Source organism: Nanorana parkeri, unplaced genomic scaffold, assembly GCF_000935625.1.
Source record: "Nanorana parkeri isolate BGI_ZX_2015 unplaced genomic scaffold, ASM93562v1 scaffold1121, whole genome shotgun sequence".
Classification (NCBI taxonomy): Eukaryota; Metazoa; Chordata; class Amphibia; order Anura; family Dicroglossidae; genus Nanorana; species Nanorana parkeri.
Window position 1 is genome coordinate 338,971 of NW_017307389.1, and position 24,322 is coordinate 363,292.

Sequence of the window (24,322 nt, forward strand, 5' to 3'; positions counted from 1 at the left end):
CTGTAGTCTCAATACTTCCCCACTCACAACAATACTCCCAGCCAGGGACGAACAGGACCCCGAGGGGAACCGGTAGAGGGGACAGCCAAGCGACACAGCTGACAATGCAGGCATGATGGGTGCAAATAAGGCAGGAAACTTTCCATGGGCTTTCCCAGAGCTCCTCCCGGATTACAGCGAGGGAGGCGGCGGCTGAGCAGGTCTCGGAGCGGGAACAGGCTGCCTATGCAGCCTTACACTAGAGCCCTTCCTCAAGGGGCAGCTGCTTTGGGCCCAACATTGACTGGGCCCGGGGCAACTGCCCCTTTTCCCCCACATTAGAGACGGCCCTGTGCATGGCTTTCAGGGTGCCACGTTTAGTACCCTATTTTAGAAACAACAAGACCTGGCTCAGGACAAATTGATCACTTTCATATAGAGGGATGCCCAATTAGTAAAAATCAAGCCAAATTTGGGTGAGCCAAGATGGTTGTTATAGAGGAATAGCTTATAATAATAAGACTTAAGCAATAAGACTTGCAATAATAATAAGACTTAAGCAATAAGACTTGGCTAATGCCAAATTGATCTCTTTCAGATAGAGGGATGCCCATTTAGTTAAAAAAACATGCCAAATTTGGGTGAGCCAAGATGGCTTTTGTAGAATAATTGATTGGCTCCTTATTCAGAATTTCCCAATGAAATACATGCCAGTTAGGAAGCTAGGAATGTTGCCATATTTCAGAATTAATATCGTGTAAACTTTGCAAATGGTTGTTTAGCAAATAATCACTTTCATGAATAAGAAGTAAACCTGAATAAGAATCTGGGTGAAAAGTTCTGAATAAGAAGTTGGTCGAATAAGCCATCTTCAGCAGGCGAATAAGGAGGCGGAGCTGACCGGATCTAACTTCATTATCATTCACAGCGGTTTCACTGTGCACGAAGCAATAAAGGGCACAAGTGGTCACCTTCATGTGCGCCAGTCCATTCAGCTTGTCCTAGCAGTTAGATAATGCACTGTGCCAGCTGTTAAGGATGAGGGAAAACACACCGACATCCTTGCACGTTTATTTCAAATATAATCCTTTTGACTACTTATGAAAGGTATAAAGCTATTTTCTTGGATGGTTGGTGGACACATTTTTCAGTAAGATCTTATACCTCACTTCCAAGTCCTTTTCTTCCTCACCCATCTTTCTGTAGGAGCCACGCCCACAATATAGTCTATAAGAACGAGTGTGTAGACGTAACGGCAACGTGACCTCATCTTTGTCAGTGAACAAAATGGCGTTCTACTGTCTTCTACCAGGCCGGCTTCAGGTGAGCGGGTACATGATGGTTGGTGCTTGGTGTGTTACCAGAGTAATCGTGAGCCGTAGCTTGCGTTGGTGGCCTTGAAGTGAGTTGTGAGTGTGTGTTTTCCCGGTTGTCTAAATGCGTTTCAAATGCACGACGCCCGATTGTTCATTACATACAGATCACCCGGCTGCTATCTCCATGGCAATAGCAGAATAGCAGCTGAACATGAGATTGTTTTGCAGTGACAGGCTGTGGCGTTGCGCTTTTATAAAAGGCTTCTCCCGTGAGCTGTACTGTTCAAGGTGACCCCCAAGGTGACCGTGGGTGTAATGTTGGGACTATAGCTCTGCCAAGTTGGTGGCACTTACACTTGTAACTTGGTATCACATTCACTTCTATAGTAAAGCTTCGTCCTTCAGGACCCGTGTATTCAAAAGCTAATAAAGCGTTAGTGTCTGTGCGTAAAAATATGTTTTTTTGTGTATATATTGTTTCTAGGAGCAGATTGTGATACATTGATGTCAATTGACAGAATGCACGCATACACGCAAAACTTATTGCAACATGCTTTTTCAAGCATTTCCTTTTGAGTATATGGGGCCAATGCGCTCAGTGTGAACCAGGCCTAATGCAAGTGTGTAATTGCACACACTGCATTCTTAAAAGAAAACTATGAGGTGAGTGATTTTCACTCAACCTCCTAGTTCGTAAAACTGTCACACGTTGGCTCGATAGATCGGAAAGTGAGCGAACACATACCGACGCTCGCTCACTTCTCGATCATGTCCCTGGAGAGAGCCTTGACTGTCACTCACGGCTCCCTGCTGTGATTCCCCGATCCTCCAGCGCTGAGTGGCGGAACGGAGGGGGCGGATACAGCTGACTCTGCCTCTAGATAGGCAGAGCCAGCTGTCAATTACGCAGCTGGGTGGATCTCGACAGTAATGTCGGTATCTGTCCTGGCTGCGTCGGTCTTAGTATACCGTGAGCTGTAGCTGAGCTTTGGGTCACAGGAGGACGCTAGTTTATGTCCTCCTGTGGCCCTTAGGAGAACTATAGGGAAAAACACTTACCCCATAGTTCTCCTTTTTAATAGCTTCTCTTTATCTGCTTTTGACGAGGGAATATGTTGCAATACGTAAAACCAGAAACGGTCTTTGGTTTGACGTAAAGTGACACCAAACTCAGGAGTTAAATCTTAAAATGCATTAAATTGCTAAACCCCTTTTCTGTCCAGGCCGTTTTCAGTATTTTTATTTGTTACATTTACTTTTAACTTTTAAAAAAACTACTCTTTTTTTTAATTTTTTTTTATTTTACCACTTGAAGACCAGGGTGTTACACCCCCTTCCTGGCCAGGCCATTTTTCAGTATTCGGTGCTGCAGAACTTTGACATTTATTCCGTCATGCAACGCTGTACTGAAACTAATTTTATACAATTTTTTGGGGGGAAAGATGGAGCTTCCTTTTGGTGGTATTTAATCACGGGGGTTTTTATTTTTTACTATATAACAAACAAAAATGTACCCTAAATTTCGTGAAAAAAAAACCTGTTTCCCTATGAAATGTTATGAAACATCTATTACCCCAATTTTTTAGTAAAATATAAAAGACGGGGTCACGTCGGGTAAATGGACACCAAACATGTCAAGCTTTAAAATTATGCGCGCCCGCAAAATCGCAGAAAACGACCACACCCAAAATTTGCCATAGGAGACGCTTTAAAAGCTTTTACCACTCATCAGTTTAATGTTATCAGTAATTAACCCATTCATGACTGAGGCCTTTTTCCCCATTTTTTTGCACCCATGTTATATTCCACATTTTAGGCCCAAAAATGACTTAAAACCCCGAAACATATATTTTTCGGAAAGCCAAGACCCTATAGAATAAAATGGTGGCAGTTGCAAATTTTTTTCAGGTCCTCTTTATGTAGACATCAGGGGTCTCGAAGACCCCTAATGTCACCTAGGGCAGTGCTCCCCAACCTTTTTATCGCCGCGGACCGGTCAACGTTTAATAATTTTACCGTGGCCCGCTGAGGGGGGGGCGTTGATTGTTTATATTTTATAATATATATATATATATATATATATCATTAATATTAATGGAGGTTGGAGTTACGCCGCACCCACACGTGTGACACATTAGTGCCCGCGTTCTGGTCCAGTACAATCTGCACAAAATAGTGCATGCAGCATTTTTGCAGATCGCACTGGACCGGAAAACGCAGGCACTAATGTGTTACGCATTCCGGTGCCGCGATCGCACTGCAGGCGGGGGGCGAGGCTTCAGTACCATTGAGTTCAATGGACCACCACGCCCCCTCCTGCCCCAAAACAAAGTGAGCCGCCGGGTTGCATTCCAGAGGCTGAACGTACTGGCACACACTCCTTATGGTGGGACTGGGCCCTTAGGGCTTGTTCACACAAATTACGGTGCTTTCCAGAGCGGTAGCTGCTGGAACGCACAGCAATCACTCACAAATCTTCCCGCTGAGTTCAGGGGTGGGAGGGGGCGTTGCGGTGCATTGAAGTCAAAGGCACTGCAGCCACCTCCCGTAGTGCGATCGGATGCGTGGCAAAATATTGCCTGCGTTCTGTTCCACTGCAATGCTGCTTGCGCTATTTTTTGTGTTTGCAGTGGAATGGAACGCAGGCAATGTTTTGCCACACTTCCCGATCGCACTGCGGCGGGAAGGCGAAGCAGTGCCATTGAATTCAATGCACTGCCACGCCCCAGAACGCAGGGCGAAGTTTAGTGAGCGATTGTGGTGCGTTCCAGCAGCTGCCACTCTGGAACGCATCACAATTGGTGTGAACAAGCCCTTAGACTGAATTCCTTTTTTTTTTCTTAACCTGTCTTTTTTATATATTGTACAAAGTGCAGGTCCGGGGGTTGGGGACCACTGTCCTATGTGATCAAAGTAGATAGATATTAATTAAGTGTCTCGTTTAGGAACCTATAAGTGATGTATCTCTGTAATAAAGATATATGTAATCTCCATGATTTGTTTGTGAAAAAATTCCAATAAAAAAGTTTTATAAAAACAACAAAAAAGTTTCTGTGGTGTACTTTTTTGTTTTTATAAAACTTTTTTTATTGGAATTTTTTCACAAACAAATCATGGAGATTACATATATCTTTTTATTAAACCTAGGGACCCCCAGAGAAGCTTCTCACCGGCATCTGTAATCGAAGAGTGACACTGAATGCACGAAGTGATGTCATCACATCACTTCCTGCATTCGGGGACCGAGAAGAGATCAAAAGGAGATGTGTACTTATCTCCCTTTGATCTCCACTGACAGCATCGCTGTGCTGGTCCCAGCCGCACCGGGCACAGCTGATCTCCCGCCCTCCCACTCCTATAAGGCTTCCGGCCGATCAGGAGCGGCCATGGATGGGAGGTGAGTTAATTATATCAAGCAGTCATTGTGAATGAATCTCACTATTACTGCTTGATTTAATTAATTTTTGGTTATTAGACTGCTTCAAACTTGAAACAGCCAATAATAACTTTAGTGACACCGATCCTGCAGCATTTCAGGATCAGATGTCACTAAAGGCTACTGATGGTTACCACAACGATCAGAAGCCTGCAACATTGCTTCAGCAATAGTATCATGTTGCTGAAACATTAGAGGGGGAAAAAAAAGACGGTTTACATCAGGATTTCACGATCTATACCACCTGCCAATGACGGCAACAGCTGTAAATACTGCTCTGCAAAATAACACGGCTCTGTCAGCCGTGTTCTTGGTGTTATTTTGCAACAGCCAGCGATGGCTGTTAATGTACAAGTGATCTGACATCTTTGCAGCCGCCGTATCCTTTGTACCGAGCGGCGCTGGTCCCCCCCACAGCCGCTGCCGTCGGCTTCCCCGGGCTCCGATGTCCCTGTGCAGCAGCTTCCATGTATTTAATCACTTCCGGTTTCACTATTTTTATATTCTCCGGCTCAGAGCCAGAAGAAAATGGTGGGGAAGCAGATCTCTGCTTCCTCAGCTTCTTTGGGGTCCTTATGTGACATTAGGGGTCTGAAAAACCCTATCTGCTATTACATAGGGGGCCTGTTAGCCCCCTGTGTGATGGCAATAAGGTTAGTGTAAAAAAGTGTTTAAAAATTAAAGTAACATATACAAAAATGCAAAAAAAATGTTAAAGTCCCCGGCCCACGTGCACGCACAAACATGCGTCGGTGCGCCTACATGCGAAGACAACAACTGCGCTAGACATGGTTACATATCGCTGCGAACGTCAGAGTGAGAGCAAAAATTCTAGAGCCATTAATTGTCACAGTCAGCCGTGATGTCACAGCTGTGTCCGTCTATTTGTTGTAATGCAATGACAGGCCACTGTCCTCAGGTTATTTGATGGCAGTGGCCTGTCATTGCACGACAACAAATGGGTGGAATCAGCCGTAACATCATTTGTGTGCGGTCAGGTCGTCAGTTGGCGGCGTTGTGGACAACGTGTTTGACCCTTAGATTACCTCGCTGGATAATTTTTTTTTTCTCATTGTTTTAGTTTTTTAAAATAAAGCAATAGTCTAAAACTTTGGTTGTTTTTTTGTTCAATTAACCGCTTCAGGACCGCCCATTGTGGGAAAAAAAACCAAAACCCTGTCCGGAAGCGGTTATACCAAGAACACGGCTGCAGCCATGTTCTTGGTATCATTTTAAACAGGCGATTGCTGTTAAAATACAAGCAAGCAATCCGACGGCTGTACAGTGCGGCGCTGTGTGCACGCCGGTATGCCCGGGCACCACTTTCCCTCGTGCTGGCCTGGGACCGGCATAGCGGGTCTCCCCTGACTGATCGACTATATCAGCAGGGTTCCAGCCGCAACTCTCCTCTGATCACTAGACCCGGAAGTGATGTATATTACATCACTTCCGGTGTCACTGTGTACATTCTTCGGCTCTTAGAGCCAGGAGAAGCTGAGGAAGCAGTTTTAAAGTACACTGCCCCCACCTGCTTCACACATGTTAAATATTGTCACAAACGTGTGTGAGAGCAATAATTCTAGAGCTGTAAAAGCTGTAGAGCTGTAAAAGGCCGACTAGGTCACTTCCGGTGCGGGTGACTCACTTCCAGGCGCCGCAGGCCTTGCGTTCCAGGCCTCCTTTCCGGAAGGGGGATGGGCCTGCCTGGTGCACGAGGCGTGATCACAGGCTTATCTGTGAGAGATCGCCGGTGGGACTACTAGTGTTTCCCCAAGATGGATCCTGTTCCTCTACAGACCGCACAGATGGATACGGGTCCTTCAGGAACCAGCTCTGCTCAGGTAGGTGGATACTTCCACGTATTCCCTCCCTGTAGTTCTGACTGTAGCTATTCCTCCACCTGGGGCTCCTTGGTGTTGGGCTTAGGGTGTTGAGGGGGCAATTTTAAGGCTTGAAATGTTTGGTATCTATTTACTCGACGTGACCCCATCTTATTTTACCAAAAAATTGGGTATTTTTCTGTGCACTAAATTTCACTTAGTGGATTTCATCCTATAAATACTGGTTTGATAAATATTTGATTATTATTCAAGATTTATATAGCGCCAACAGTTTGCGCAGCGCTTTACAATATAAGGAAGACATTACAATCGCAATACAATTCAAGATGGTGCAGTGCAACGTAAAAAATTGCAACTTGCAACCAGCAGAAAATATATAAATTTTTGTGGGTCTGAAGCTGGTTTCTTGCCAAAAATTCTGGTTTTATCATGTGTGCAAACAGTAAGAAATTGCTCCAGCCAGGAAGTGGTTAAATAATTATTTCTACAAGTCAGGTGTTTATGTACATTTTAATTTAACCCTTTAGTGAATGAGTAGGGGTACCCCTTCCTCATTCACAAGGGGGGGGGCGACATCTGGGTGCCCCTTAAAGCCACTTTTGTTTTTCATATTTGGGCGGTGGGGTTCCCTTTTAAAATTTCTACCAGACATATAGTGCCTGGTATGACTTTTGGGGGGAACCTCACATACTTTATTTTTTTAAACATTTTTTTTATTCCCCCCAGTCATCTTCCAGGACAGCCAATGAGAGAGAGGGCTCCGCCTGCCTGAAACAGAAAATACATCATCCACATTAGATAAAAAGACACTCCTACAAAACCACCTCAGTTTTTGTGTTTTCTTTGGCTGAATAGGACATTGTAACGTTTGTTGTTTTACTTCAGGCCATTATGCAAGTTGCAGGTGCCTCCCATGGTATGCGGTCCCAGAACCAGGGACAGTGGATCCCAGAGATTGGCATATCTGGGCTTCCGGATCGAACCCCCCACCCGATTTATGGGCTAAGGTTTCCTTCCACAATTGGAAGGGTCGGCAACCATCCTCCAAAGCGTGAGTGACTCCAGATGGAGATCCCCCTGTGTGTGTCTCAAAATAACGTGTTATTGTCCTGCTCCCCGCAAGGGGTGCCCCCCTCCCAATCAGCTCCCACTGCACTGACTCGGTGTGTCCCTATGTGCCTTATTCCCCTTTCCCACACTAGAAGGCTTGGGGATCCTGACTGTCCTAGGTCCTCTATGGCAGTTGGGGTGGGGGGTAGGGGGTCTTGGGCTCTCTGACTTCCACTCATTGCAGTGGCTGGAGGGATTTGGTCCCCCTGTGAGGGGGCTTGCCACACCTGCATGGTCGTGCGAGGCCCGCTAGGGAATGAGGAGGCATTGATTGGACCAGGTGCCAATCTTCTGGCTGGGAGGAATGGCAGGGGAGTCACGGCACAAGTGATGTCACGGGCACACTTCCGGTGCGTCACTTCTGGTTTACGGATCACGGAACTGGGCATGCGTTCCAAACTGGTTCGAATGCTCAGTGATTTAGGGAACAGGTGGAGGGGGTCATGGGGTGTTGGCAGCAGCTACAAACGGTTGGGCCAGCTACAGGACGTTGGGACACATTGTTATACCTGACTGGGTCCACATACAGCCAGGAGGGACGCCAGGAGTGGGCCAGGTGCGTGATCAGCAGACTGGTCACCATGCCTTCAGACACTTGCTGCCTCTCCTGATCTGGGAGACTTGGACACTGGCGCAAAGGTAGGCAAGTTTTTATTGGGGAGATTCTCTCCTGCTTGCGGGGGGAGGCTGCTTTGGCAGGGCAAGCGGGTAGCTCTCTGCACTATATTCAGGGTGTGGGTGCACGAGGTGTCATATGGACGAGGGCTATGACTACCTTATTTCTTATTTTCCACAGGTCAAACCCCTTGCTCCAGCTACTACTTCTCACCCCAAGGGTAGAAGATGTGCCTCTTGCAACCTCAAGCTGTTGTCATCTTGGTCGAATCCCTTGTGCAAAGGATGTGTAGAGAAGCTGGTATACAAAGTCAGGTGGGATGTTTAAGGGCCTTATGGATACCATGAGGGAGGAAATGGTCTCAACATTTTAGTCTTTCCAGTCTGTCATTCAGAGCACAGGACCTATTTTATGGGGGCAGAGCAATCCGGATCCCCCAGGTAAAGTTTGCTGGACTGTCTACACAGAGTGTAGCCAGTGGAAAGGCACCCAGTGATTGATCCGATTCCCCACAGAGGCCAGAGGATCCGTCTAACTAAGACTCTGAGGTAGATTTCAGAAACTAAAAAGGACCAAATACCTGTTTCCTTTCCGGTACACAGATCACTGCAGGATATGATAAAATCTGAATGGAAACATCCAGAAAAGAGGATATTCTTTTAATCTAGTCTTAAACACATATATTTATCTTTGCTGAGGAGGACGCGGCAATTTGGGAAAAATTTCTGAAATTGGACGTGTCGCTATCAAAAGTCTCAAACAGTTGGATTTGTCTTTTGAGGATATAGGGGCGCTGAAAGACCACATTGACAAATAGGCAGAATTTTTGCTCAGGAAAGGTTGGGAGACGGCCAGCGCTGGGTTCAAGCCTGGCCTCACCATCACGTGTGGCCAGGAACTTGGACACCTGGCTTGTGCAGCTGTAGTCACACGTGGAAGGAGGTACAGAGAGGGAACAAATCTTGGATTCACTCTGTCCTTAGCAAGGCCACGTCGTACATAGCTGGCGCTTCTGCAGAGGCCATCAGATACTCGGCGAGAACTGGGCCACGTTGGGCAGCACTGTCAGACAACAAGTTCGTCCTGGAACTTATAAAGTCGGGGTACAGAATAGAATTGACGGGTCCACCCCACTCCAGATATTTAATCGCATCACTCGCCAAGGATCCAGAAAAGGTGAGACTTATGACAGTGTCCCTTCAAGACTTGCTGGACCAAGGGATGATTGTGCAGGTGCCAAAGCAGGAAGGAAAGGGGTTTTATTCTCATCTGTTTTCACGGATGAAACCCTTTGGAAAAGGCAGTTTGATTTTGAACAAGGTGGTATGTTACCAAAAGTTCCGCATGGAGTTGATATTCTCTTTAAGGGACTTGCTACCACAGGGGGCATTCTTGGCAACGATCGATCTCAGGGATGCCTATTTACACATCCTGATACGGAAATCCTCTCGGGAACTACTGCGGTTTGTGATCAGAGGACCGGCTGGAGTTCTCCATTTTCAGTAGAGGGCACTGCCCTTTGGACTGTCATCCGCACAGAGTATTTTTACCAAGGTGCTGGCAGAAGCCCTTGCCCCCCTGAGGGCGAGAGGAGTAGGGGTTGTGCTGCATTTGGACGACCTTTTATCTTTTGCCCCTTCGGGGGACCTCCTCCGGCTGAAATTGGAAAACACCATCAGCCACTCAGAGGGTTTGGGGTGGCTACTGAACAGGGAGAAGTCTCAGCTGGTCCCTTCGCAAACTGTGAAATATTTTGGGTACTGGATAGATACCCGCAACAGGCTGATTTCTCTCCCTCAGGAGAAGGTCTCCCTGCTGGGTGCAGAAGCAATGAACCTTTATCTATCGAAGGAGGCAGCCTGCAGATCAATCATGAGAGTTCTAGGGCTAATGACATCGGCCATGCCGGCTGTCTTCGGGGCGCAACGGCACTTCAGGCCTTTTCAGAACTTGCTCTTGAGTCAGTGGGAAGGAGAATTGGAAGGTCTGGATAGGGGGATGGTACTAACGGACCCCGTCAGACAATCCTTGCTTTGGTGGACAGACAGTCAAAACCTTGGGAGGCAGGTTGTGGAGTCAGCCGGAACCTCTCAGGGTCACCACGGATGCCAACGTGTGGGGAGCCCACCTTCAGGATCTCATGTGCCAGGGGACGTGGGATCATGTCTGGGGGCACAGGTCTTCAGACATGAGGGAGTAGAAGGCTGTGAGCCTTGCCCTCCCGCATTTTCAATAATGGTTAGCAGGGACTTGTATTTTGACACAATCACTCAACACCAACAGTGGCATACATAAACAGGCAAGGGTACACAAGGTCACAAACTTTGATGTCCTTAGACACAATCCTCTCCTGGACAGAGACCAAGCTCCGGTCCTTGAAGGTGGTCCATTTCAAAGGAAGTTTGAATGGTTTAGCAGATTCCCTCAGCAGGAGGGAAGTGAAGAGTACGGAATGGTCACTAGACTCTCAAACCTTCCAGTGGATAGTCAGGATTTGGGGGCTACTGGAAGTGGACCTTTTTGCTTTAGCAGCAAACAAAAAGGTGGACCACTTCTTCTCCCTCATTCGGAACGACGGAGGTATGGGAGTGGATGCTAGAGAGGGAAGAGACTGCATTAGTGTTGATTGTCCCATTCTGGCAGAAGAGGCCCTCGTTCACGACGCTGCTGGATTTGAGCAGGGACAACCCTTTGCCTCTTCCATTGAAGGAGGATCTTTTGACAGGTCACCGGCAGGTACAAGCACTGCGTCTTAACAGCCTGGTTACTGAGAGGGACATCTTAGTGGGTAAGGGTCTCTGAGAAGATAGTGTCCGCTCTCCTTCACAGCAGTCGAGCCTCCACATCGGCTATCTACCACAAGGCGTGGAAGGTTTTTTCCGCTTGGCTGAGTGGAAGGGGAGTCACCACTACTGGAACGGTGGCACAGGCTTTAGAATTCTTAACAAGAAGGTTTAGATGGGAACCTTGCTTGCAGCACCCTGAAGGTACACGTGTCAGCATTATCAATTTTTTTTAGATGTCAGGCTTGCAGAGGTGCCCCTTGTGAGAAGGTTCCTGAGGGTGGCTGGAAGATTGAGGCCCCCAAAGGTTAAATGTTTTCTCGCATGGGACCTGTCCGTAGTACTTCAGGGGTTCCTCGGACCACCTTTCGAGCCGATTACGGACTGTTCCATCAGGGCGCTCACTTTGAAAGTAGTGCTTGTGGTAGCTGTAGTGTCTGCCAGGAGGGTAAGTGAGATTCACACTTTCTTTGCGTGAGCCTTATTACATGATCTTGTCACAGGATTGTGCTGCGACCTGACCCAGCCTTCTTACCGAAGGTAGCCTCTACATTTCATAGGACGCAAGAGATAGTCATCCCTTCTTTTTTCCACTAATCCTAAGAATGACACGGAAAGGGGATGACGGCATAGATGTGAGGCGATGCATGCTGGAGTATCTGTCCAAGACTAGTGATTGGCGGAAGTCAAATAACCTTTTCGTCCTGTTCCAGGGACCAGAGAAAGGCAGTAGGGCATCCAAAAGCACTATAGCTAGATGGATTAGGGTTGCCATTTCTGAGACTTGCCAATCTCAGGGAAAAGGGCTACCTGAACATTGCATGGCGCATTCCACCAGAGCTTGGGCTTACCTCTTGGGCAGAAAGAGCAGTTGCAACACCAGAGCAGCCACCTGGTCCAGCTTCCAGACATTCGTCAGACACTACAGGCTTGATCTGCTCGCTCATCAGGACCAAGCTTTTGGCAGGAAGGTACTGCAGGCAGTAGTCCTACCCTAAGTGAGTAAGCATGGTTCTCGCTAATCCTCTCATTGGCTGTCCTGGAAGATGACGGGAAAACGTGAGTTTAGGTACCTGGTAACTCTGTTTCCAGGTATCTTCCAGGACAGCAAGTTCCCTCCAGACGTTTAAGATTAAGAAGGTGCTAGACCCCGAAGGGTCAGGCAATATGAGCATTAAAAAGACAGAAGGTATTGAGTGGCTACTCATGTGACGGCCTTTGGTTTTTAATAATTACTGAGGTGGTTTTGTAGGAGTGTCATCTACTGTGGATAATGTGTTTCCTCTTTCAAGCGGGCGGAGCCCTCTCATTGGCTGTCCTGGAAGATTCCTGGAAACGGTTACCAGGTACCTAACTCATGTTTTTTATTCTGCTCGCTACTTCTGAGGTAGCCCTGGAACAGCTGATTCGGTCCTGAAATGTGACTGAGTGTGATCTCGCATTCAGAGTCAGATAGACGTGACATTTCAGGACCGATCAGCTGTTTCAGGGCAGATCGGTTCTCCTGCACATACCATCTGCGAGGCCGATCTGCCCTGGAACAGCTGAGAAAGAGTTGGAATATGTGACTGGCAAAAGGTGAAGAATTCCACTGCCGAGAAGTGGGCAGGATTACGTTAGAATGTGTGACCGGTGACATGGTCACACATTCTAACAGCCACAAACTTTGATAGAATATCTGCAGCAGGAGGTGGGAGGTGCTGTGGGAGTGGGAGCTTTGCTGTGATGACCATGGCAAGCTGGAGAGAAGTATAGTTTATGATGTTTTAAGCTGTCTCTCCAAAGTATTGTATGTGTGTCTGACAGATTTCAGTTGGATCCTGAGTTTCAAGGCATGTTGCTCTTAAGTTATGTATTGCATAATGTGACAAGACATTGTCACACACACACACACACACACACACACACACACACACACACACACACACACTATTACCAAAAGTATTGGGATGCCTGCCTTTACATGCACATGAACTTTAATGGCATTACAGTCTTCAATATTGAGTTGGCCCACTCTTTGCAGCTATAACAGCTTCAACTCTTCTGGGAAGGCTCTCCACAAGGTTTAGGAGTGTGTCTATGGGAATTTTTGACAATTTTTTTTTTTCCAGAAGCGCATTTGTGAAGTCGGGTATCTGTGACACAGTTCATCCCAAAGGTGTTCTTTTGGGTTGAGGTCAGGACTCTGTGCAGGCCATTCAAGTTCCTCCACCCCAAATTCCCTCATCCATGTCTTTATGGACCTTGCTTTGTGCACTGGTGCTCAGTCATGTTGGAACAGGTAGGTGCCATTCCCAAACTGTTACCACAAAGTTGAGAGCATGAAATTGTCCAAAATGTCTTGGTATGCTGATGCCTTCAGAGTTCCCTTCACTGGAACTAAGGGGCCAAACCCAACCCCTGAAAAACAACCCCAGACCATAATCCTCCCCTCCGCCAAACTTTACACTTGGCACAATGCAGCCAGGCAAGTGCACTTGGCACAATGCAGCCAGGCAAGTACCGTTCTCCTGTCAGCTGCCAAATCCAGACACGTCCATCGGATTGCCAGAAAGAGAAGTGTGATTCGTCCAAACACGTCTCCACTTCTCTAGAGTCCAGTGGCGGCGTGCTTTACACCACTGCATCCGACACTTTGCATTGCACTTGGTGATGTAAGGCTCGGGTGTGTAGCTGCTCAGCCATGGAAACCCATTCCATGAAGCTCTCTACGCACTGTTGTGGTGCCTCTCTGAAGGCCACACGCAATTTGGAGGTCTGTAACTATTGACTCTGCAGACAGTTGGCGACTTCTGGGCACTGTGCGCTTCAGCATGCGCTGACCGCGCTGTCATTTTACATGGCCTACCACTTCCTGGTTGAGTTGTTGTTCCCAGTTGCTTCCACTTTGTTATAATACTAACAGTTGACCGTGAAATATTTATTTAGTAGCAAGGAAATTTCATGGAACATCTGAATACAATGATTTGGAGGGGTGTCTCAATACTTTTGGCAATATAGTGTGTGTATATATGCAGGGCTTGAAAAATGTTAGCGTGTCTCACCAGTCAGCATGACCAGACTAGCCTTGCAATTTATGTAAATTTTTTTGGGGACAGGTAGAGCTTTCTTTTGGTGGCATATCATAGGGGGGGGGGGGGCTAAGAAGCTCCCTATGTGATAGCCAATTTACATGACCGGTCCTCTTTATGAAGACAGCAGGGGTCTGCAAGACCCCTAATGTCACCTACCCTGTTTCCCTGAAAATAAGACCTAGCACTATTTTTCGAGATTCCTGTAATATAAGACCTAGTTTGGTGGTAGCATGTGAGGAAGAGCGGGAGAGATGCTATCAGCCTGCAGGGACATACTGTATTAAGGGGATGACAGGGCACTTCCTCCGGCCAGCGCAGTGTCAGGGAGCACTCCAGTACCATACTTCACCAACTGCTGTCCCCCTGAAGGCACTGCTTAATGTAATGGTACTGTAATGTGTGCCAGTAAATGGTACCGTACTTTACAGCACTGTCCACTGTCTACTGTCTGATGTCCCCACTGTTGAACCACTGGTACCACTGTCCCTGATGGCAAAGGAAGACACGCTGTAGAAAGCAAGGCTTCAGCGGCGGAGTGAGCAGAGCCGTATTAGCCGATATTTCCTCTATAGTGCCGGTTACTGTGACAGGCGGTGTGATACCAGATAACTTTGGATTGTTGTACATTTTGTTGCACATTAAAAAAAAAAGACATCCCCTGAAAATAAGACAGTGTGTTTTTTGGGGGCAAAAAAAATATAAGACAGTGTCTTATTTTCGGGGAAACACGGTAGGGACCCCCAGAGAAGCTGATGAAGCAGAGATCTGCGTCATCAGCTTCTGTAGCTGGATAGTGACACTGAATGCAGGAAGTGATGTAATATACATCACTTCCTGCATTGCGGGACTGGAGAGTAGATCAAAGGGAGATTGTGCACAGCGTATCTCGGGACCGTCAAGGGCAGTGACTGCTGCTGGTAATACAAGCAATCGGGCGCCTCGGGACGCTCGATCGCTTGAATGTAAACCGGCCGGGAAGCTGCTCGTCGGGCTCCGCCGTCCTCTCGTCACAGACTAGTGTGTTTATTGAATAATTCGCAAGCACAGTGTCAGAATGAAATATAGCACAATTAAGAACTACATGAGTTGGGGGGGGCGTATGGCCGCCTGATTTGAGAGCTGCATCACAGGACCTCTAAGATTAGCAACTTACGGCATATAAAACAGCAAATCACCCGTCGGATTCACTCCGCTAGGTACCGCACTTGCTCCAGCCATGATCAAAAGCAAAGACAAGGCTAAGGGACTGAAGAAGCTGACGGACTTCTATCCGCGGCCTGAACGGGGGATCAATCAAAATGGCGCCTTCACCTCACGGCCCTCAGAAACACAGGGCAGTACAATCCCGGACATGGAGCTTAGCTGCAGACAGGAAGGCACTCATGGAACGGATCTCCCTAAGCGACCTGCGAACCTCACATTTAAGCTTGCCACGAACCAAGGGAACAGTGAGTAAGAGGCAATCTACAGCCACAGGCCCCTCAGTTTCAGTTACCTCAGGAGGCACAGTCCCATTACAAGATGTCCCTGCCACTGACACCCCTGCATCAGAAACGTGTATAAAACATGCTGCTGTCCCTGCGCTCAGAATTTCCGCATGATCTCCAATCCTCACTTTCTGGCCTGCAATCTCAAATTTCTGAATTGGGCTCCCGCACAGATAAAGTGGAATCGCACTTTAGTGATTATGCAGCCGCTCATAACGATCTGGTAGACTCATATAATCAGGGCCACCTCATTCAGAAACTCCAGGAAAAAAATTACCGATCTGGAAGACAGATCCAGACGAAACATAAAATTCAGGGGGATCCCTGAATCTGTGGGCCCCACCGAGATTCTGCCATTTTTGCAGCAGTTCACTCTTTACTGCGGAACTGCTCCGGCCCTGAACTCCTGCTTGATCAGGCTCATAGGCTCCGTAAGCCTAACCACCTGCCTGCATCTGTTCCGAGAGACTCATGTCTGCCTCCAAGCAATCTCCTGCCCTACCCGAGCCGTATTCCCACATATCACTATATGCTAATATCTCAGCTGCTTCGGCCCAGAAACGCAGGGAATTCGCCCTGATCACTAAGGCAATCCGTGACAATCAGATCTCCTACAAATGGGGTTTTCCAACTAAACTGCTGGTCTCTCACCTCAGCAACACCAGCTGATGGTGCTCGGATCCTGCATTCCTGTAACATTTCTATCACTATGCCTATAGCTGCATCCAAACCACAGCCTGCCAAAAAGGTTCCCATGATCCCAGGAAGCTCGTTCAAATCCGGTGGAAGAATCTGCCTTTTGTTTAAGTTTATTCCTGTTGCTCAGGGTCCTGTGGCCGCTACTCTTTGGGTTTGTTGCTTACCCCCGCATAAGAGTGTGCCATGCACACAGTATGGTTATTCTGTGTTTGTTTGTTGCACAGCAATTGTTCTATTAGTACGATTTAAGTACAGTCTTACTAGTTTTTAGGGCTGCAGCTAACGATTATTTTCATCGATTAGTTAGTCGATTATTAAGTTCGATCGGATAAAAAAAAGGCTCCAGTGATGGACTACTAGTTTCTATTGAGATTGTAGTCCATCACGGGAGCAAGCTAGGCGTGGTGGAAGTAAAAAAAAAAGTGTGGTGTGCAATATAGTACATTATACAGCGGCGCAGTGCAGAATACCAGCAGCTATAGAGGAATGTAGCAATAGTTCTGCATTGTATAATACAGCGGCACACTGCTGAACATTAGCAGCTATAGAGGAACACCAAATCCCAGCAATAATACATTATACAGGCTGTTTAGCTACTAATGTTCTGCAGTGTGCCACTTTAAAAAAAAAAACAAACACACAGGAAACATTTAAAAAGCTCCCGGCCGATCTCGACTTACCTTGAATGACGGTGTTGTCGGCGGGCAGCGGCGAGTCGGGAAGCTCACCGGGAGGAGAGGGCCAGACGCATGTCCTCAGCGTGAGCTGGTATACCAGCGTAGGCGCAAGCGGCTCAACCGACGTGGGCGTGGCGTAAGCGGGAAATTTGAATTTTAGCAGACGAATCGATGGAAAACGTTGACAACGTTTTCCATCGTCTATTTTAATCGACTTAATCGAGTAATTGTTGCAGCTCTACTAGTTTTTGTTTTACACATGTATGCGCAGTCTCACTAGTAGCTATATTTGCTTCTGGTGGACATTTTAGTACCATGGAATTCAGGGTCTGGTGTACATCCATCAGTCTGCAGGTTCTACTTTACCCGTGGCATACTGCATGGTTTGCACATAAATGTCTCTAAAAATTACCTCACTAAATGCCAAGGGTCTAAATAGCCCCAACAAGAGCGATTTTGTGGAAGGAGGAGGCCTCCCTGCGTAGTGATATTCTATGTGTACAGGAGACCCACTTTTGTAAAGATAAACCCCCTTTCTGTAAAAACAGATACTTCTCGTACTATTTTTTTTGCCCATTTGGAAAAAATAACATGACCTCCTGATAGACCCGGAAGGCAGGTATATAGCTTTAGTTGCCATGGTCAACAACCGGATCCTCACCTTAGTCAATGTTTACGCACCAAATGTTCATTAGAAGAAATTTATTGCTAAGGTACTAAGTGAATTGAGGCCATGCGCAAAGGCCACCTTGTTATGTGTGGCGATTTCAACGATGTCCTTGATCCGTCCTTAAACTCCTCCAACCCTCATAGAAAAGGTAATCGCTCCCTTCCCTCACTACTTCGATCAGCTGATTTGCACGATGCCTGGAGGTGCATCCACGGTAGTGAGAGAAAGATTATACCTTTTTCCCCAGTCATCGTCCAGGGCAGCCTCTGAGATGGGATCCTCCCACCTGAAACAGGAAACACATCATCCACAATTAGAATAAAAAGAGCGGTCCCTCCTAACCACCTCAGTATTTTGTTTCCTCCGGCCGAACAGGAGCATCGCAACGTTTGTTATTTTACTCCAGGCCTATCATGCTAGCTAGCAGGGGCCTCCTGAGGCATGCTGCTCTCACTCGCAGGACAGTGAACCTGTAGGGTCTCATGCACAGGATTTTTCCCAGGACTGATTCCCCCAGAGTCCTTACAAAAAATGTTTGCCCAGAGGTTCCCCTTGATAATGGAAGGCAACCATCCTCGCTGGCGTAGTGTCTCCAGATGGAGTCCCCTGGAGTGTCCTGCTACAGGAATTGACGGATGACGCTCTCTGGCGGCAGTAGAGCTGGATCACAGCAGGACACGAATAATGTTCCTTTTTGACAATCCACATCGGCAAGCAGGGGCGGCAGGAGCGTGAGTCCAAACGGGAAGGGTGATGCACACCGTTGGACTCTTCATCACAGGCTGCTTCTCCCATTCTGGGGGTTCAAAGCGCCAGCTCCAAGGTAGGCGGGTCTACAATTGACAAGTTCCCCCTACCTGTACCCTTCTTGCTCTGGGGGCCTACTTCGGTGGGGCAAGGGGTAGTTGGCTTACTTGATGCACCTCCCAATGGGTCTCTCTCCAGGGGGGGTGCAGCTTGGTCTCAGGTGGCAGGCTCTGAGCCCTTCCCTTTTTTGGCCTCAGAGGATAAGCCCCTGCCAGCAGAAGCCAAAACACCCTAAGAGTGTTTCCTGCATTGACATTGTTTTTCTTTCCGGGCCAAGCTTTTCTGACAGATCTGTGTATCGCCAAAGAGGGGCATGCATGGGAGGGAGTGTTTATGGGCATATCTCCCTCACACAGACAGGATCTGGCTCCCCAGTTACTGGGGATGGATCCAGGCAGTATCTTATTTAGGACAGCCTGGCTGTTCACCTGCTTTTTCTGGACTTTGGCTGCGCTCTCCCCTCTAATGTACACCTTGTACTGGAAGGTATTCCTTGCAGCGTCAGTGTCATAGAAATCCTGAGACTGCAGGGCCAACACTCTGGAGGTATTGCGGTGTGCTTTGGGGGGGCTCAGTCATGTTCTTGTGCCTGCAGACAATGTACTGGGCAGAGGAGGTATTGGGGTGGAGACGGAATCACCCCGTTTTACCTGGAGAGGCAGACAAATGTGTAATTTACAGGCTTTGCAGATAGGCCATTTTACCTGGGGGTGAGTGCTGCACAGGTGAATGACCATGCTGTCTGCACAGGAGGTAACCTCCAGTCAATCTGGAGCGATTACTGCTTATTAGGCTGCACTGATATGTTTTTTTCCCTATGCTGAAAAAGTCTTGTCACCTGGGTGGGGGCTGCTCCACAGGTGAATGGCCTTGCTGTATGCACAGGGGGGAACCTCCAGTTAATCTGGAGCAATTACTGCCAATTAGGTTGCGCAGTTATATTCTTTGCCCTTATGTTGCAAGAGCTTTGCTTTTTCCACTAGGGTTAATCCTGATAAGGCTTTGTTATTGGGTATAGGTTCCTCATTTTTCAATTTCACCTGGGTGTGGCTGCTCCACAGGTGAGTGAGCTTGCTTTCTGCACTGGGGATAATCTCCAGACAAGCTGGGCGATTCCTGACATGGGATTGCACCATTATATATTGCCCTGTATAATAAAAGCATTGATTTCCCTCGAGCATTAAACCAGAAAGGCTCTATGTATTCGGCATGCGACAAATAGTCGAATAATTGTGTATACCATAGCCCTGTTTCTGTGATGAGAACCAACGCATGGAGATCCTTGTACAGCATGTATACTATAGCTGAAGCCTGTGCTACCTTTGGCAGGAGTAATAGGGTTATAAAGGGAGTTTTTGTCCAGAGAATTTCAATTCACCTGGGGCGATTGGCTACACAGGTGATTGACCATTCTAACAGCGCTGGTGGACACCTCCAGACATGCTTGGGGTTCCTACCTCTGGGGCAGCACTGTTATCTATATTGGTTTTTCCTTATCTCTGGAGGCCTTTTTTCCACTCGACGGTTAAAACCGAACATGTAAGCGGATATGCTTTAGCTGTATCCCACTTGAATAAGGATGGAGTGCTGAGAAGGGTTATGGGACTCTTCCATAGCTCCTTTTAGACTGCTCAGATGAGGTTTCACAATTGGTTTAAATCTCACCTGGGTGGGTCTGCTCCTCAGGGGAATGACCCTTCTGACTACAGGAGGGGGGTATAGCCTCGGATAAGCTCAGTGTCCAGCCAGTTGCACTGCGCTATTAGGTGTACATTTATATTCTGGGTGTTTATATATGTATGTGCAGCATACGATGAAGGAGCATTGTAAAAGCAAAGATGCTGGCTTGTCTCTCCCGGGGGGAAGACGACTGATAATGTTACTGCCGTGTCGGAAGTCCTGGCCTATAATTTTTTATATAGCAGAAGTGTGGGGCACCTCTGCAGGTGGTTAAAAGCAATCACATGCATTATTGTGTATATATCTATATATGTGTTTGTAGATGTATACACACAGCTAAGACTTACTATGAATTGTCTACACATGTGGTTGTGAAGGACAGAGGTTAGTTGCTTCCGGGTTTTGATGCTGACTTTTGTTGTTCCAGACACATGTCAATGCACCATGTGTAAATGCATGTGTGTCAGTCGGTGGCAGAATATTAGATACGTCTGGATGCATATGCACGTAGATGCATGCGTACGTAAGTGCTTAACGCAGATAGCATATTTATGGCCATCTGGTTGGCCAGAATTTTTCTCTGCACATGGAGGCTGGGAGTGCAAATGGCAAGTATGAATGTAGTTGTATGGGCACCCACTATGTGAACCTGGTTGGCTTAAGCTCAGCATATCGGGGGTCCCCTGAACAGGACGTTGTTAGTGCATCCTTTTACGGGACGCATGCAGTTTAAACATCTGTTGGGCTGTTTATAGCATATGTTCTGTTAGGGGACTTCAATGAGGCATAGTTTTTTTTTCCAGGCTATTACATGAATATCAAGCTTGGTCTTGTATCCACCCCAAGCATGGCTTCAGGTGGTAGGTTTTGTGTTTTTTTCATTCTCTTCGATTTCACACAAGAGAATCGGCCTTATATCTGGGAGGATGGCAAGGTTGTATTCGCCCTGCGGAGGAATGGCGCAGGAATACTGGTTGCTCTCTGAATTCAGAAGGCATTTTGCATGCTCAGGCACACGATTTAGAGAAATTTTATTTGGTACAATTGCAAGCTCTTTGTTATGTCAGATTATTTTTGTGGAGCACTGAAATCGAACAGGGAGGTGTGATTTGAAACTATTCTGGGCACACACCCTAATGTAGCAGATATGGACAAGCCATGATATACCAGATCACTGCAGAGACAGGCTGCATACTTAAGGGTTTATGGTTGTGCCTGCACCCATGTAATCTAGGCATCGTTAGGAATGGGCGGGTGTTTTTACCCCCAACGGGTCAGTATGTCGAAGTGGCGACCTGCTTGGGTTTTCTACATACATCAGCTGCTCTATCCTGCCTATAGTATCAGAGGAGTGTCAAACCTTGGGATCATAGGCCAGCCACGTGACATTTGTTTGATCTCACAGTTGCTTCGTCTTGCCTCGTGGCACTTTTCAGTACAGGTCAGGCCAAGTAATGTCTACAAAAATGCTGCACTGTTTTCCTTTGTTGGGAAAGACAGGGTGCTGAGAGCACATGCAATGAAGGGGTAAACACCCTGTTAATATTGGTTGCCATTTGACATATTAATATGTTTTAACTCTTGAGATTGTGAGTGCATTCGTTGGCGCAATCAACTATTAAATCTGGGAATGATCAAGTTAATTTTTTAAATGTAGGGGTTAACTGGCCAGGTAGAACTAACATACCCTGTGAGCCCTTGGCTTCTGTAAAGGTCAGAAGTCCTGGAATTGACGGGCTTTGATCAAGAGCCTAAGTACAGCTGTCCTAGACAAATCTCAAACAACTCTGCACCTTCTTGGTGTGTGAGTGTACACATAGGTATGTATGTACACCTTCCTTCCTGAGAGGCCTTAATCCATGCTATCTTAGCCAGGTGATAGTGTGTACAGACACACTCGTGGTATAATTTGGCATGTATATCAATGGAGGGTTGGCGTCCCTCTTTTTATCCTGTTTTCATCCATAGGATGGTGTAATATCTAAATTGCCTTGGCTTCCTAAAATAAGCTAACTTGCTATTCTCTGCTTCCAATGATGATAACGATACAACTGTTAAAAGAAGCAATAGTCTTATTTATTTATACACAAATCTAATCATCTGATAACTTATTTTCCAGGAATCGTCCAGGGCAGCATGGATTCCCGCCCTGTTCGAGTGGTGTGTTTCAACAGGAGTTTCATTGTTACTGCCCGGTGGTCCTTTCCGGCCTTCGGTTCTATGATAATACTGAGGTGGTTAGGAGGGACCACCCTTTTTATTCTAATTGTGGATGATGTGTTTCCTGTTTCAGGTGGGAGGATCCAATCTCAGAGGCTGCCCTGGACGATTCCTGGAAAATAAGTTACCAGGTACCTAACTTAGGTTTTTTTTTTCTCATACGCAGGGCTCCTATTCCAGGCTGGACATGTTCTTAGTAGACAAATTCACTCTACAACTCATCACAAAAGCTGACATTGGCCTAATTACGTGGTCTGACCACGCACCTATCTCGCTCAGCCATTTTTCTGCTAACTCCCCCTACCTCTGCACCTCATGGAGACTGAATTCTAGTCTACTTTCTCATCCTGAAATTAAACAGCAGGTCCAGACTGAGATAGGATCCTTCTTTGAGACCAATACCGCTTCTGTAAGCAATCAAACGTTGGTGTGGAATGCCCATAAGGCCGTTATCAGAGGACTATTGATTAAGCTGGGGGCAAGGGAGAAGAGGAAGCGAAATGAAGCGCTGACCTCACTTCTAGACCGTATCTGCACTTTAGAAATGTCCAATAAAAGGATCACAGACCCATCTACTCCCTCCACCTTATGCTCCCTCAGACATGAGCTCAGCCTGCTCCTTACCTCTCAGTTCGACTTCATGACTAAAAAGGCTTAAGCTCAAATACTACTCGCAGGGTAACAAAGCTGGAGCATTTATAGCCCAACAATTTAAACAACGAAAGGAGGCTACTAGGATCCCTCATATGACTGACACAATGGGTAAGAAACTCCTCTAACCCTCTACATAGCTAATCTGTTTTGTAAGTACTACTCCTCTTTATATAACTTTAAAGACTCATCAACCACCCCTCCTCCCTCTAGCTCCTCCTCCCTCTAGCTCTGACATTCAAAACTTCTTGGAGTCGTTAAAGCTCTCATCCTTGACAGAGGTAGTGGCCCTGAAGCTACAGGCCCTGTTTGAGGTGAGGGAAGTGCTTACGGCTATTACAGATCTGCCCCTCCATAAAGCCCCTGGTCCTGATGGCTATAGTGCGGAATATTATAAAACATTCTACTCTGCATTAGCCCCACATTTATGTACTGTCGCCAATGAGGCTGCAGCCATAGGATCCTTCCCTAGGGAATCACTGGAAGCCACAATTATCACCATCCCTAAACCCCACAAACCCACAGATGACCCTGCGAATTTTAGGCCTATCATTACTAAACACGGATGTTGAGATCTATGCGAAGCTTATTGCTAACTGCCTCCTGTGGGTTCTCCCTGATCTAATCCACTCTGACCAAGTGGGCTTTGTCTATGGGCGGCAAGCGCCAGATGGCACCAGACATATGGTTGATCTATTGCAATTTTCAGAACACTGTAAGAAACCTTCTCTGCTCCTCTCTTTGTATGCAGAGAAGGCTTTCGATAGGGTGCATTGGGAATATCTTCGGGCCGTGTTGTTGAAATCTGGTATTACAGGTTTTTTGGGCTCTGCTATTGAAGCCCTATATTCACATCCCAGTGCGAGAGTAAGGACCTCTAGGCTCTTGTCCGCTCCATTACATATTACCAATGGTACGCGATAGGGATGTCCCCTGTCCCTGCTTATCTTCGCATTAGTCATGGAGCCTCTGGCTGCTGCTATCCGCGACAGCCCTGCCATCAGTGGAGTCTCTGTGGGCAAGTGCATGCACAAAATTGGGCTTTATGCAGATGACGTGATTATTAGCATGACTGATCCTGTACTTTTCCTCCCAGCAGTCCAAGAGATCCTGGCAAGATTTAGTACAGCTTCCCTCTAAAATTAATCATTCCAAATCTCAAATGCTAGCTATAAATGTCCTGACTACCATTAGACGTATCATTAGCCCCTTTCGTCTGGGCCCCCACTAATACTCCAATACCTAGGTATCATCCTATCAGCCCCTAGTTCTAACC

At 47.0% G+C, this 24,322-nt stretch overlaps 1 protein-coding gene across 1 annotated transcript in view; it reads left to right on the plus strand.

Moving 5' to 3' along the window:
- Window positions 1-1,231: 1,231 nt before the first annotated feature.
- Window positions 1,232-24,322, plus strand: part of ACO2 (aconitase 2) — a 153,661-nt gene continuing 130,570 nt past the window's right edge. Inside the window, exon 1 of the mRNA XM_018567963.1 lies at window positions 1,232-1,302. Within this exon, the coding sequence (XP_018423465.1) occupies window positions 1,267-1,302 (36 nt within the window). The 5' untranslated portion in view covers window positions 1,232-1,266. The remainder of the gene's footprint in view (window positions 1,303-24,322) is intronic.